General features: G+C 41.8%; 2 protein-coding genes across 2 annotated transcripts; both read right to left on the reverse strand.

The window, feature by feature from the left end:
* Window positions 1-31: 31 nt before the first annotated feature.
* Window positions 32-8,394, reverse strand: LOC112462859 (protein suppressor of sable; the record flags this gene model as incomplete). Its single annotated transcript, XM_025028919.1, has 5 exons — window positions 6,509-8,394; window positions 1,307-1,691; window positions 932-1,172; window positions 417-766; window positions 32-245 (listed from the first exon to the last, which is right to left on the reverse strand). Coding segments are annotated over exons 1-5 (1,234 nt in total), but the record flags the coding sequence as incomplete, so codon positions are not given.
* A 1,422-nt stretch (window positions 8,395-9,816) lies between these two features.
* LOC112462854 (DNA repair and recombination protein RAD54-like) lies at window positions 9,817-13,593 on the reverse strand. Its single transcript, XM_025028912.1, has 10 exons — window positions 13,445-13,593; window positions 12,926-13,135; window positions 12,652-12,842; window positions 12,333-12,535; window positions 11,813-12,252; window positions 11,486-11,747; window positions 11,218-11,380; window positions 10,737-11,142; window positions 10,432-10,595; window positions 9,817-10,341 (listed from the first exon to the last, which is right to left on the reverse strand). Exons 1-10 carry the CDS (start codon window positions 13,445-13,447, stop codon window positions 10,149-10,151), a joined length of 2,235 nt encoding a protein of 744 aa, XP_024884680.1. The 5' UTR covers window positions 13,448-13,593; the 3' UTR covers window positions 9,817-10,148.
* Window positions 13,594-13,908: the final 315 nt, after the last annotated feature.

Raw genomic sequence — 13,908 nt, forward strand, 5'->3', positions numbered from 1 at the left:
TAATTTTCTATTTATTAAAAGAGAGGATTACCTTTCTCTTCTTTTTCATCGGTCTTTTCTACAGGTACTGATAAATTCAACTCGAAGAGACTAGGAATCTTTTGATTCGTTGTATCTTGTCCTTGTGCTAGAGAACGTGCTGTATTATTTATCATTAACATGGCACCCTCTCTGCTTAACCTTGGAAAATCACCAAGAATTTCTTTTGGTGCAGTTTCCAAGTGTTTCAAAAGAATACCTTTTACCTGAAACACACAAAACCATTCCAATAAGATTATTTTCAGCAAATAAATTTAGTATGACTCGTTTCATTTTTTTTATCAGCACCAAATTTTTACTTGTAATTCATATATTCATATTATAATATTCTGTCAGTAAACTAACATAAGTTATGAAGTTATAAAATGACAATGTACCTGTTCGTTTAAGGGTTGATGAGAGAATTTACAATTGTCACCCTGATTGCACTTTAAACCTGTGTGGAAGAACTTGCAAGGAAAATCATGGTGCATGTAAAGGCATTTGTCCCGTTTTGCACAACAGTCCATAAGGTAGAACTTGCATAACTCCATTTTTCTAGGTGGCAACGCATTATGCGAAAATGGACAATCATCCCCTCTATGACACTTTCCTTGCATATAATACACACATATTGTGTCCACATCCTGCCCGTGATCATTGTTTTGTGGACGACGACCATTTCGGTCATTTCGAATTTGACCCCGGGTCTTATTCTTGCCACGTTCGTTCTTGCCACCGCGACGCCCTATTGTAAATATCCAAAAGCGTTAAAAGTAATCCAACACAGTTACAATGTACTCGATAAATTATAATTTAAGCAATTTTAATAATATAATTATGATAAAAGAAATTGTACAATACTTTAATTATGTGATCGTAATTAAGAGAAACGGAAATTAGGTCTCTGTACCTCCTCCTCCTCCTCCACCTCCACCTCCTCCACGTCCGCCGCGTTTGTTGTCATTTTCTCTATGTCGATTTATGTTGGGCCTTTCCTCATAATCCGAATTGGCGTCAAAATTCTCGTGCTCGTTCGTACGCCTGGGAGAATTAGTCTCTTGAGAATCCTTTCTGATGGGCGAAGCTCCTCGTACGAACAGCATTTCGTCTTCATCCTCATTCGTATTCTCGTCATCGCTCAATTTTCGCTTCTGTATAATATTACAAAAATTTAGTAAAACAAAGACAAACTTATGCGCCTATGATTTTCAAAAGCTTAACACTGAAAGAATACCAATGTTTAATGCATCTATGAATAAAATCTGTCATAATGCATTTTACATACCTTCTGATCTTTACCACGATCCTCCTCTCTCTCATCGCGCACTCTTTTCCTAACTTTGTTCCTGTTGTTCTTGTTCTTCGCTTTGGGTTCCTGATTCTTCGTGCCATCCTCTTCCATCGCAGCTTTGATAGCCTTCTCGACATCTCCAGCCCAATCCTCAGTCGGACCCTTATATTTCAAAAATCGCTCATGCTTACCACCAGCTGCCTGTGCAGCTTGCGGCTTTTTGCTCTTGTTAAATTTTGCATCAAAATTCTTATTCTTCGCAGAATCTGGCTTTGGTGCTGGCTTGGCAATCTCTGGTGCATCACTCGCTGCACGGGTGACTGGCTCATCGTCCTCGTCTGATGGAATTTCTCCATCTTCCAAATCGTTATCGTTGCTGCTGCACAAAAGAAAGAATATCATGAAGATATGAGAAAGTATAAAAGCAAATATGTCTCCTACACGTTACCCTCTTGATTCATAAATTACCCTTCAAGTACTAGTTTATTACTTTAGAAGTAACTGTATACCTTTCACGCATCATATTTATTTTCAAATAACTATTTATGTGCAACAATTGTCCAATTCGATACACGAAGCGTAATGAACTCTTTATGTACAATCATGTAGTTATGAATCTTTTCATTAAAATGACAAGACGTTTTGATTCAATGACTGCAACGATGACAACTGCTGATGTCATGCTCAGGGAGGTTCCTACTTTTAACGTTTTTGAGGAATATTAAATATTATCCTCCGTTCTATATAAAATAATGAGATATATACGTAATACCAAATCACTTTACTGAAATATAGTCTCTGCAATATATATATACATATATAATACACGATACAATTGCGACCTTCCTTCGTGCGCAATAAATTAAGCAATATGCAAAATCTCTAGCGGAATATACTTTTTCGTTTTCATTTTCATTTTCATTTCGTCAGTATATCGTTCATTACTGCTATACGAGATGAAGACGAGCAAGATCTGATGACGTTCGTTTCAGAATACATCTCGACGTTGGTACATCGAACACATCGACGAAACGCATTTTCTCGGACGTTATAGCTAAATCGACGTGACAGTTGCTGTGCATCGCACGCGAGTCTCCCAAACGGAAATGACCCTGTGCTCATGGATTTCTACGAGGAAGAGAACGCATCTGTCGACTTATGTTATCACCTCATCGTAATTCATAATAGCCTGTCTCGGCCTATATCACGAGTGTATGGTGGTGGAGGTGGTGTTGTTGTTGGTGATGGTGATGGTGGCGTGTACGTGCGTTTCGTTGGTGCGTGCCTGCGTGCGCCGCGGCGGGCTAAAAATGACGCCGAGGCGAATTCATGAGGACGGACTCGCGATTGTCGCCAAGGTCAAATTGATAGCGCAAGCAGTCATTGAACAGGTCGGCGGACTATATACGTCGCGCGGAGGAGACTATCTCTCTCTCTCTCTCGTGTATAGAGGGGGGGAGGGGGAAGTCCCGGATCGCGCGGGCTGTAACGTGGCGGCGCGGCGCCGTGGCTACTGGCCGTGCCGAAAACATCGGTCCACGCTTGCGAGGGGAAGGGGGCGGCCGAACGTCACGGCGCGAAACAGGGGTTGCACATTCGGCGACGCCTGGGGGAATGGGAACCGATCGATGGCGGGAAAACGAGCAGGTGCGCGTGCGGCTGGCCAAGGAACGACTGCCGTCTGAGAATCACGGTTCTGCGTAAACATATGCACATACACACTCCGGTTGTGTGGGTACACGAGAGGAAAATGCGAAATAATTGCGATATCAAATTTCCAACGACGCGGAAGTTGTCGATCTCTATTACTATCGTTAATGACGGAGATGAGACGTGGGCGGTGTGAGCGATAAGATCCGTTTTTTTTTTTTCGTTAATCGCGATAGGAAACCGGACACAATGGAGTTCTCGGTTCTTCGTAATCCTATAAAGGAGGAAAAGTAGAAGCGATTCGCTAAACTAGCGCGGACTATAGAATAAACACGCGTGCCTGCGAGCGTCATAAAAAATGGCGCGAAGCAATCCGACCCAGACAACAACGTCCAAAATCGGGACATAGATGTCTTAAAGACGTCATATCATGGGAGTAATTAGGACGTCATTAAGACGTTTTTAAGACATTAAAACCTCGAGACGTCTTAACCCTTAAATGCCACACCTCTCAAGAATCTCGTAAATGATACATGGGGTCTAAAAGACCCCAGCATGAAAAATGTCTTCTTACTCATTGATTTTTTTATATTTAGTTATGAAAATTATTTTCAATGTTGTTCAAGGCTTAGAAAAGAGAATAAAATGCTTATATTGTTGAAATTTCGATTTCAACATAGTATAAAAAATTAAGTAAACTGAGTACTGCTAAGTGTACAAACGGATAGGTCAATCACTCAACTATCATCAATGGGAGCATGAGCTCCATTTTTGGCAAGAACATTTGAAAACATTTCATTCTAAGGGGTCTGGGGTCCGCTGGACCCCGGGTGGCATTTAAGGGTTAATGACGTCTTGAAGACGTCTTATACTCCAATTTTGGACATTGCGTTATCTGGGGAGGATCGAATGCAGCAGATTCGGAAAGCGTTTGCCAGACGTTTACGAAATGTTTACGGTTACGCGAAACAGTCCGTTTAGTCTGATAGCGGACTGATATCAATTGGCACAAGGTCCTTTTTCCGCGCATCGGGAGTCGAACTCACCGGGGATTACATCGCCTGTCGACATCCATGTCCTCAAACCTGCTTCCACTTGTAAAATCATCCATTCCGCAAACGTAGAGTACGTAGAGACCATCGATCGATTACCGAATTAACGTACGGACAGGTTATCGCGAGGGTTTCTCGAGTAATCTCGACGGAAATAAAAGATTGGAGTTGCCTTACCGCTTTCATCGGGTTATCATCAATTTCATCATTTTCATCATCATTATCATCATCAGATCATGATCATCATCATCATTACGACGAATCGTCATAATCATGGTATAGAGTCATAGTAGCATATAACGTCGTAGGAACCACCACATTTTCAACATCGTCGTCGTTGCAACATTGTCGATTTTAAAGGCGACATTAAAGCCGAAGGATGATGCCGAAGGAGACATTACGCCGAAAAGCTCTTCGCGTGTCGATTCTCGTTCATTGAAGAAGTTTCTCCGTCTCTCTCTCTCTATCGCTTTCTGCCCGCTGAGCGTTGCGTGTGTACGTGCGTATATGTGCGTGTCTCGTGTATTAAGAGTGTAAAGACTGAAGGTCTTAGGATGAACGTCCGATTGTTCTGGCGTGGAAGGAGAGCGCGTATATACAGAGTGGCTCGGATATATCCTTCACTCGTGAATTCTGAGACGACCGGAACTTTCTTTTTTAATTTTGCACAACTGACCGCCTTAATCTTTAATCAAAATTAATTTCGGATGTTTCGACGATCGATAAAACGGAATTTCTTTAAAAATAAAAATCGCTCACGTAATAACGAGGTTCTAATCATTCTAATCATTGATTCGCGTGTCTGAACTCAAACCCTTTATCGAACGGTTTTAATAATTCATAACGAAAATTATCGACCCCACATTTCTGCCGAAGAATAACCCAGTGAACACAATGTTCTAAATTGGGACATAAGGACGTTTTAAAGACATCTTCGTGTCCCGATTTGCGACATGCGTGCTGTCTGGGAATTTACTCCGATCAGAGAAATTACAGAAATTCCATCGAGACAGTAAAACGCGATATATCCGAGACACCTGATATATGCATATAGGAGGGAAAGTCAACAAGTCTCTCCGTATTCATTTCTTTCGTCCTACTTATACACGCGTCGTTACATGTGCGAGTGTAATCGATCTTTCGTTAAGGAGGGAAGAAGAGCTGAAGGACCCTAGGCAAGTCGACCGGAAGCGACTCGGAAACGATCGATCCGTAACGCTGAGACGTTTACCGTCCTGACTCGGATTCATTCGCGAATCGATAGTGGATCGAACCAATTTAGAGTTTCGTGTTAATTAATCCTAGCTGGCCACACTTGTTTTCGAATGCTTAATTCGTCATGATTATCGCATTGTCATTTTCTAATTAATGTTTTTAAACTTGTAATATAGGAATTAGAAATACAGAACTTGAATAAGATATTTATGATAATATGTATCAAAAGGCTCACAAGATTAAAAATAAATCACAGAAAAAGAATTTTACAACACTTCCATCTAGTTGCGGCTCGATGCTCCTTTTTCTGTGATTTATTTATGATAATATCGGGTCAAGAAAATGATTTGACTTTAAACTGAACTTATTGTAAGGAAATTAGAAAATTATGTTATGTGTGAAAAACTAGAAAATCGAATAACGGTTAAATTAAATAATCGTTTCCGCGCGCTTACTCGCCCGATCGAAAACCCGTTCTAGGATATTTATCTTGTTTTCGTGTTGACAAAATTATCGCGCGCATCAACCGAAATAATTCTGCCGGTTTTACAATCGCCGGGTTACAATTCTATAAATAAACGTAGCCTTTTCTCTCTCTTTCCCCTCGCCAAAACTGCACCCCCGACCCAATTCCGAAAATAATCCGCCGGGACGCCCGCGGGATCGTAATCGGCTCTCGAGAACAATTGCGGCGACCATATATCGATGAGGATTGCAGGAACGGCCTTGACTCCCTTTTCGTCCACTCCCGCTTCCTTGCTCGAAATCGATTCGCCGTGATAGAAAATGGAGGGCGATCGGACTGATGTCTTTTTTTTCTTCTAAATCAGGAAAAAAGCTACAAGATCCATAACGACGCGAAGCGTTATTTTGTGGAAGAGGAAGCACGAGACGCGTCGAAATCGAACGATATCTCTCTTTTTCATCGCGCTCCGGCGAAACGTGTCGAAACGGGAGAAACGATGGAGGAGGAGGGGGCGGATGCGTCACGAAGAGGATAAAGGGCGGAACGGAGGAACTAGGAGAAGACACGTGTGTGACACACGGCTTATTTGCACGTATGTATGTATGTATGTATGTATGTATGTATGTATGTATGTATGTATGTCTCTGTGTATGTGTGTATAGTACGTGTGAACGCGATGATTACATAGGCACTCGCGAAATAATTTCCTTCCTTCGCCTTTCGTATCCCACATTCGACAGAAAAAAAAAAAAAAAAAAAAAAAAACCCCGAGAATATCTATCGGAAGAGTAGTATTATAGTTAGGAAGCAAACCTTTGGATCAGAGTCTCAGCCGCGGAAACACTCTCTACTGCCATTTTCGCAGATCGAGTCTCGATCTGTGCGTATTGCGCTCTCTCGGTGGTACCCCGGAATGAAGTACCGAGGTATAATTTCCTATATCAAGCACTGCGGCCGTCCGATCGGCCGGGACGGCGGATCATACGATCGATTCGCCCGACCACACTCGACCGGTCTTTGCTCTGGCGGAATAATCGCGTTGTCCGAACGCTAGCATTTGGGAGAGCTTAACAAGAGCTCCACATATGGAACCAACTGTAAAAGATTATTTTGATTTTTTTTCTCTCTCTCTCTCTATTTCTCCCTTTCTCCGTCGCGTCTCTATCTCGCTCTCTTTGTCCCGGAAACAAAATTTTCTTTGTTCCCTCGTCTCGAAAACTTTCTCTCTCCCTACGGGGTGGCCCCGGCCGTTTTGTTAAATTCTTTACGTTTCTCTTTCACAAAGATTTTTCGCGGATTGACAGGCTCGGGTTTAGACGTTTTAGAGGCGGGCAAGCAAGTCTTTCTCGAAAGTCTTTTCTCCTACGAACTGAATAAACGCGTTATACCGTGCACTTGGTCTCGGCTGGCCTTTCTACCCTTTTTCCCTCGCCGACGGGATACCGATTTTCCCTTTTCTCTCTCTCTCTCTCTCTCTCTCTCTCTCTATTTCTTCACTAGCGAGATCTCTCGCCACGGGCCCTCTCTCTCGCGCCCCAATGAGTCGCGCGTGAAAATTGGAATACGATCGTAGATGCGTCAGATCGCGCGATCCTCCTTTTCTCGCGAGAACGACGTCATTCTGGCTGACGTGGCATACGGCTGACCCAGCGACGAACCGCTCTCGTTCGTGGGCGTCTCTCCCGTGGCGATTATCTTTCTACCTATACCCACCCTGTCCGCCTGGCTTACTTGCCTCGCCTGTCTGCCTGCCTGCCTCGCCCTCGCCCCCCGCCGGTCGTCCGTTCTACGTGTCTGAGTGTGACGTCGTTGCGTGTGCGACCTCGTGTGCGCGCGCGACGTGCCCGAAACGGAAGTGCGACGCGCTGAGAATGGGAACGCGCTCGCGCATGCGTACTCGTCGTCGGAAACCCGCCGGAAAAACGAGACAAAAAAAAAACAGAGAAAGAGGGGAGAACAAGAGGGGACGAGAGAGAGAGAAGAAGGCAGCTTCTTTCTCTCGGACGAGAGTCCTTTTCACCCCCTCGGCCCGAAATATAAACGACGCTTTCACTTCTGCGGATTTTTTTAAAACCGTACGAAGGCACGATGTTCTTTCTCGACAATGACGTTGTTTCTCTCTTTCCCTCTTTCTTTCTCCGAAATAACGACCGAACGCGTTTCGGTATGTCGCCCCGAGAGAGCGACAGAGATAGGGACGCGACGGAGCGGACTTTTTGCAGTGCGCGCGACTCTTGCCGAGAGAACGAAGAACGAGGAACGAAGCGGGCGAACGAGAACGAATTATATCTCTCTTTCTCTCTCTCGCGATATCGGAGTCGGACAAATCTGGAGGTGTCACGGATTCGCGTGGCTCCGACGTGTCCCGTCGGGGACGAGATCGGCGGAGCGACGTTCAGACGCGACAGACAACAAATGTCTCTTTCTCTCTCTCTCTTTCGTTCGTTCGTTCGCGTTTCTGCGTCGTTCGCGAGATTCGGGATCTCTCGGCAAGGGCGTTAAAACAGCATGTGGATGCAGCGAGTTAAAACGAGCCGCAGGCAAAGACGTGTAGAGTACGAGATCGGTCGGACAGATGCGTATTATTTACTCTCTCAGCAGTCAGTATAAAAATGTAGCGGTTTATATGACGATGAGCGAAAACTTCGGAGATCGAAACTAAACATGGCCACATCTGGAACTATTCTGAGCCTCTCAGCCAGACGCCCGTCGCGGAAACCGTCGTCGGATGGCGGTGGCGGAAACAGGCGAACAACGGGTCAGGAGGGAAAGCGACGCGCGCGCGCTCGGCCAATCGCGCGCCGCGCCCGCCGGTCACGTGACCGCGCGCCGCTCGCCCGCGCGCCTCCCGCGTCCACGAACCGATCCCCGTCCTCCGGCCTCCGACTCGCTCGTCCACGCTTCCCCCCACCCCCCTGCCCCCCGCGCTTTCCACGGTCCCGCGCGCGCGGCGGGCGGCGGGCCGATCTCTCTCTCGTCGCGCGAGACAGGATTCCTGAATATCGCATGGTTGCCCCGCAATCCGCACACGGAACTTTCTGCGCGAAAGGCGTGACGCGGCCTACTGCGCGTCCTGAAAACATTCGCGCCCGTGAAACGCAGGTGCGTGACTCGGCGTATCGCCCGAGCGCGCGCAATCACAGGGCCGCGCGTTACGAGCGCGAAAAATGATAATGAAAGATTGTACAATCTGCATCCCAGACGGCACAATGTCCAAAATTGGGACATAACATGTCATAATAGACGTTAAAATCATTTTTCGACACTTATGCTCGATTACGCGACCATGTTATTTAGTTATTTAATGAACTTTGATTTTGTTTTTGTAAATATCAGTAAATGTATTTTCTCAATAAACTTGTTCATTCGATAAAGAGCTACGTATATGATAAGGATGACGTTGTTAAAGAATTATAGAGCTGATAAGGGAAGAAATAATATGTAAGCACTGGTTTTGTAGAAAAAAAATGTTGAAACACAAGAACGAGAATTTTTTTCCCAAAAATGCATATAAATATAAATTCAATTCCCACTCCCAACTTTGGGCTATCGCTTCAGAAATTTTAAATGACGCTAAATCAATCGATACATCGTTTCATAAGTTTTTTATTCTTTTGAATTTGAATGAATACTTTTCCTATCGTATTTAAAAAATTTTAATTAAAATTGTGAAAGAAAATTTTAAATACTAGAAATTAAAAAATCATAATTTAGAGATTTATCTTATTGAATGACAACATCCTCCGTATAAATCTCCAATAAAGTCTGTTTAAAATTGTTGCAAATGTTTTGTAATATCCGATTTTGTAATCGGTTGTTATTTTATGGCATTTGTTGTTATTTTTGGCAGAGATAACAAGTACATATAACAAAAATCTATTTTAATTTTGTATATGTATAAATAGAATATCTCTTATTAATTTTAATCCTAAACATTTTATATTTATACTTTTCTAAAAGTTTATCCTAATATGAGATGGCGGGGTTTTTTCATGGGTGAGATCAACAGATGGGGCTTATATAGGGCCTTTTAGTTTAACATATCTCATATTAGGATCCTGTAGAAAGACATTAAATATATATCTTTTTTTATCTTATGAATTTGACTGTTTTTTCTTACATAAATGCAAAATAATTTATTTATACAAAATGTAAGGCACGTATATATTGGCATAAATTGTAACTGCATTTTTACAAAAAATGTTTTGCGACGATCTTTTTGTCAACCAACTGAATTACAAATACAAAAGAGCGTGAGTTACAAAAAAAATACATATACTTAAATAAATGCTGAACTGTCACGTTTCTATCTTTAAGAAAAGAAAACTGTCGTACAAATAAGTTTCTCAACGAGATGATTTTTTGCAGTTACAATATTTCTTATCAATGTCGCCGATACTTAACTTAAGGATGCATAATTTCGAAACAAAGTGCTAACAGATTGTCATATGAGTCATTTTACTTGTTCATGCGAACGATGATGGAAAACAAACGTGATACCGCTTGGCCAACACTGTCGTAACGGTATGTCCGGCAAATGTCGCGGATTATGCGAGTGTCGCCAGTCGGACAGATCAGAATTGCAGTCGGATTGTTCCGATGGACCCTTTATCTCGATGCCATTGACACAACGTTTGCATTTGAACCTAGATAAAAAAAATAATAGCATTATCTCTTGTTCCAGATGTATAAAAAATAATTCTAAAATGTTTATAACAGTTTCAGCGATTTCGTACTTTGCGTGCGTGTCAGAAACCGTATTCTCTTCCAATTTGAATAAATCGCGCAAATCGTTTATGGTGAAATGCCTCGCCACATCGTCCTCTTGATCGACCACTGTGGAACTTAACGCTTTCTTATGGGCTTGTCTCTGAAATATTTTCTCCTCTATCGTTCCAGTCTGGAAATATAAAATATATATCGCTTATTTTAAATATATGTCATCGATTTATTTATTTATAAATAAATATACTAATTATATACTAAGAAAATATTTTCATCACTCATTGTTCAATGGAAATACTATTGTTCTGATACTAACAGAAAGAAAACGATAGACGAAACACGGCTTCTTCTGACCGTCTCTCCACACTCTGGCCATCGCTTGGTCATCGTTCGCGGGATTCCAATCTGGATCAAACATGACAAGACGATTCGCACCGATGAGATTCAAGCCGCATCCACCGGCTTTCGAGCTGAGCATGAAGATGAAATCGTTGCTGTTGGCGCTATTAAAATTGTCGACCACTTTCGCTCTTTTCTTAATCGTCATCGTACCGTCGAGCCTCACGTAATTGTAGGAACGTTTATGGCAGAGTTTCTCAAACAAATCGAGAGTCTGCGTGTAATTGGATACTAATACTATTTTGTCATTCGTTGTGGTTTTAATAGACGCCAGTAGGCAATCCAGAACCATCAGTTTGCCCGATAATTCTGGTAGCAGCTCTCTGGAAAAAAAAACAAAGATTATTCGTTTAACTGTTTAACAAATGACGTTTCAGCAAATAATAAATTAATCTTACTTTTTCGAGTAATTTGATGGCAACATTGATGCAGCTTTCTCAAATCCCTCTGCCCTTTCCATGATCTTATCGTATATCAAGTCGGGATGATTGCATAGCTTCTTTAAGAGAGTTATGGCAGCCAAAGCGGACAGACTGCCTCCCTTTTTTGGATTATCATTTTCTATAATAAATATAAAATATATTTCATGTTTCATTACTATATAATACTGTTGAGACATTATTCTTTATCTCAAAGACTGTTACTTAAAAAATTAAAACCATATACCTTCCATAGATCTTTTTATACTATCGCTCTGAATGAAACTTTTGTAGAGGCGCGTTTGTAGCTCTCCCATTTTTATGCATACCACGAGTTCGTGCTTCAGTGGCAAATATTTCGAAAGCAAAGCGCTAGTACGTCTAATGAGACATTTATTAACAATGGATACTAAGTCAAACAAACGTTCTTGAGCAAGTTGACGTTCCTTGTCTGTCGCAGCTGCGTCTTGACCACGTAATATAGGCGTCTCAAACTTCTTTCGAAATTCCTGAAAGAATAATTACAGTAGAAGTTATACGTAAATTATAACAAGTGATTCACTGATATGTTTACCTGTGCAGTTCCTAATATTCCCTGATTAACAAAGTGTACGAGAGAAAAGTACTCCAAAAGATCATTCTGTATGGGCGTTCCACTGAGCAACACTCTTCTTTTGGCTTTCAAACCCATTAGAGATTGATACGTTTGATTTTCAGAATTTTTTAAGCGGTGACCCTCGTCGCACAATACGAGGCCCACTTCGTCTTGATGCAGGACGTGTGCATGTAAGCGAAACGTTTCGTAACTTATAATGAGGACAGGAGTCACAACTCTGCCGTAAGTTTTCATGAAACGGATGAGTTTCGTGTCGATGTCTGCTTTCTTTCCTCCATCAATAGCAAGAGTGTTGACCATATTATTCAACCATTTATTAATCTCATTATACCAATTCTTCACCAGAGAACTGGGCGCAACTATAATTGCTTTGTCTATCAGTGGTTTAGCCTCTGGTCCTACACACAATGCAAATATCTTTCGATTATAATCACTCTTTCTCTTTTTTTTTCTAATTTTATAAGTTGAGACATTTCACCTTGCTTCAACAACGTCCACAACAGAGTTATGCATTGCAGTGTTTTACCAAGACCCATTTCATCTGCCATGATGCAGCCGTATGCACCTTCTATACGTTTGCCTGTCACACATTCGTACATAAATTTTACACCCTCGCGTTGATGCGGCCGCAACACATTGCACAATACAGGATCTACAACTACATGTACCAGCTGCTTGCATCTGCAAGAATTAAACATGTGTCACAATAATTACTGCTTGATCTTAAAATGTATTTAAATGTGAGCTGCAATAAGAGTACTGCAAAAGTGCATATATCTAGAAATGCATGTACATACAGATCCACTTTCAATCTCTCATGTTCTGACAATTCTGGCGGTGAGTACACAATTAGCGCATTTGGTTCGTCAGGATCATGCAATGGTCTGCGTGGTCCTGGCAGGCGTAATCCAAGAACCCGTCCAGACAATTGGTAGCCAGGTATTGGTATTTGAAAGGGTTTACTAAGAAGTTTCCTCACTCTCTCTTCCTAATCAATATCATACGTTATTTCTACAGCAACAAGACTAACAAAGGTGTGAAACAAAGATTATAGTTTACAAGTAAACTTACATGCTCCGATACTATTTTCTGCACCGTGCAGATGCCATTATCAGAAAGAGGAACAGCTTTGCGCTGCGGTATTTGTATATCTTTGACATTCTTGAATCTTCTTTTCGGCTCCTGCGTACAACTTTCGGACTGAGTTAGTTCCACAATGTCCTGCGGTATATCCAGAAGTAAAGGCCGTTTCCCTCTTTGACTGGGCGCTAATGTTCGAATCTTGCGTACATCAAACAAAAAAGAGATACATTGTTTAAGTACAAGATACAAGTATGTAATCCACTTCATCCATTGTCATTTAGCGACTCCATTACATCATGAAAATATAGATTTGATCAGACAAACGGATACTTCAATCTATTTGACTGCATAAACTCTTATCTTTCTCTCTTTCGTTTTGACTTAATTATTTTATCAATAAAGTCATAAGCACACATAATGACTTACATAACCCTATTCCTGCACTGGATGGAAGTTTCCAGAAATAACATGTTAATAATAAAGAAAAAGTATCCTGCAAGTTATTACCATCTCAGACGTTCAAGCACTCATCCTGTGTGAAAATCAGCTCGGTTCCGTAATTTATTGTTCCACAATTTATTGTTGATGACGATAGTGGCGCGAACCGGTAAACAAAACCTCTTTCAAATTCAATCAATCTGCACCATTGCATGTGCCGTACGGCAGATTTTCGTCGATTGGCTAAACAATTTCCCGTCAGCCAATCAGCACTCAGGAAAAAATGTATCTCTCTGCGAGTTCGATGATTGGCTGTAAAACGATAGTGGATGAAGCCCATCTTTTATGAGCGGCAGATTTAAATCTGAGGAAATTATAGAGTTCGCTTCTTCCTCGTTTTTTAAATACTACAGGTTTTTCTCTTTTAGTTGATTTCTGCTGCAAAAATCTGTGAACTTGAAAAAAAAGGATGAAAGTTCGATTTAAAAATGTTAAGTCGTTCACTAATTAGAGATATAAAAAAAGGCAAAAAT

Source organism: Temnothorax curvispinosus, unplaced genomic scaffold (genome assembly GCF_003070985.1).
Source record: "Temnothorax curvispinosus isolate PA1 unplaced genomic scaffold, ASM307098v1 QBEX01012853.1, whole genome shotgun sequence".
NCBI lineage: Eukaryota > Metazoa > Arthropoda > Insecta > Hymenoptera > Formicidae > Temnothorax > Temnothorax curvispinosus.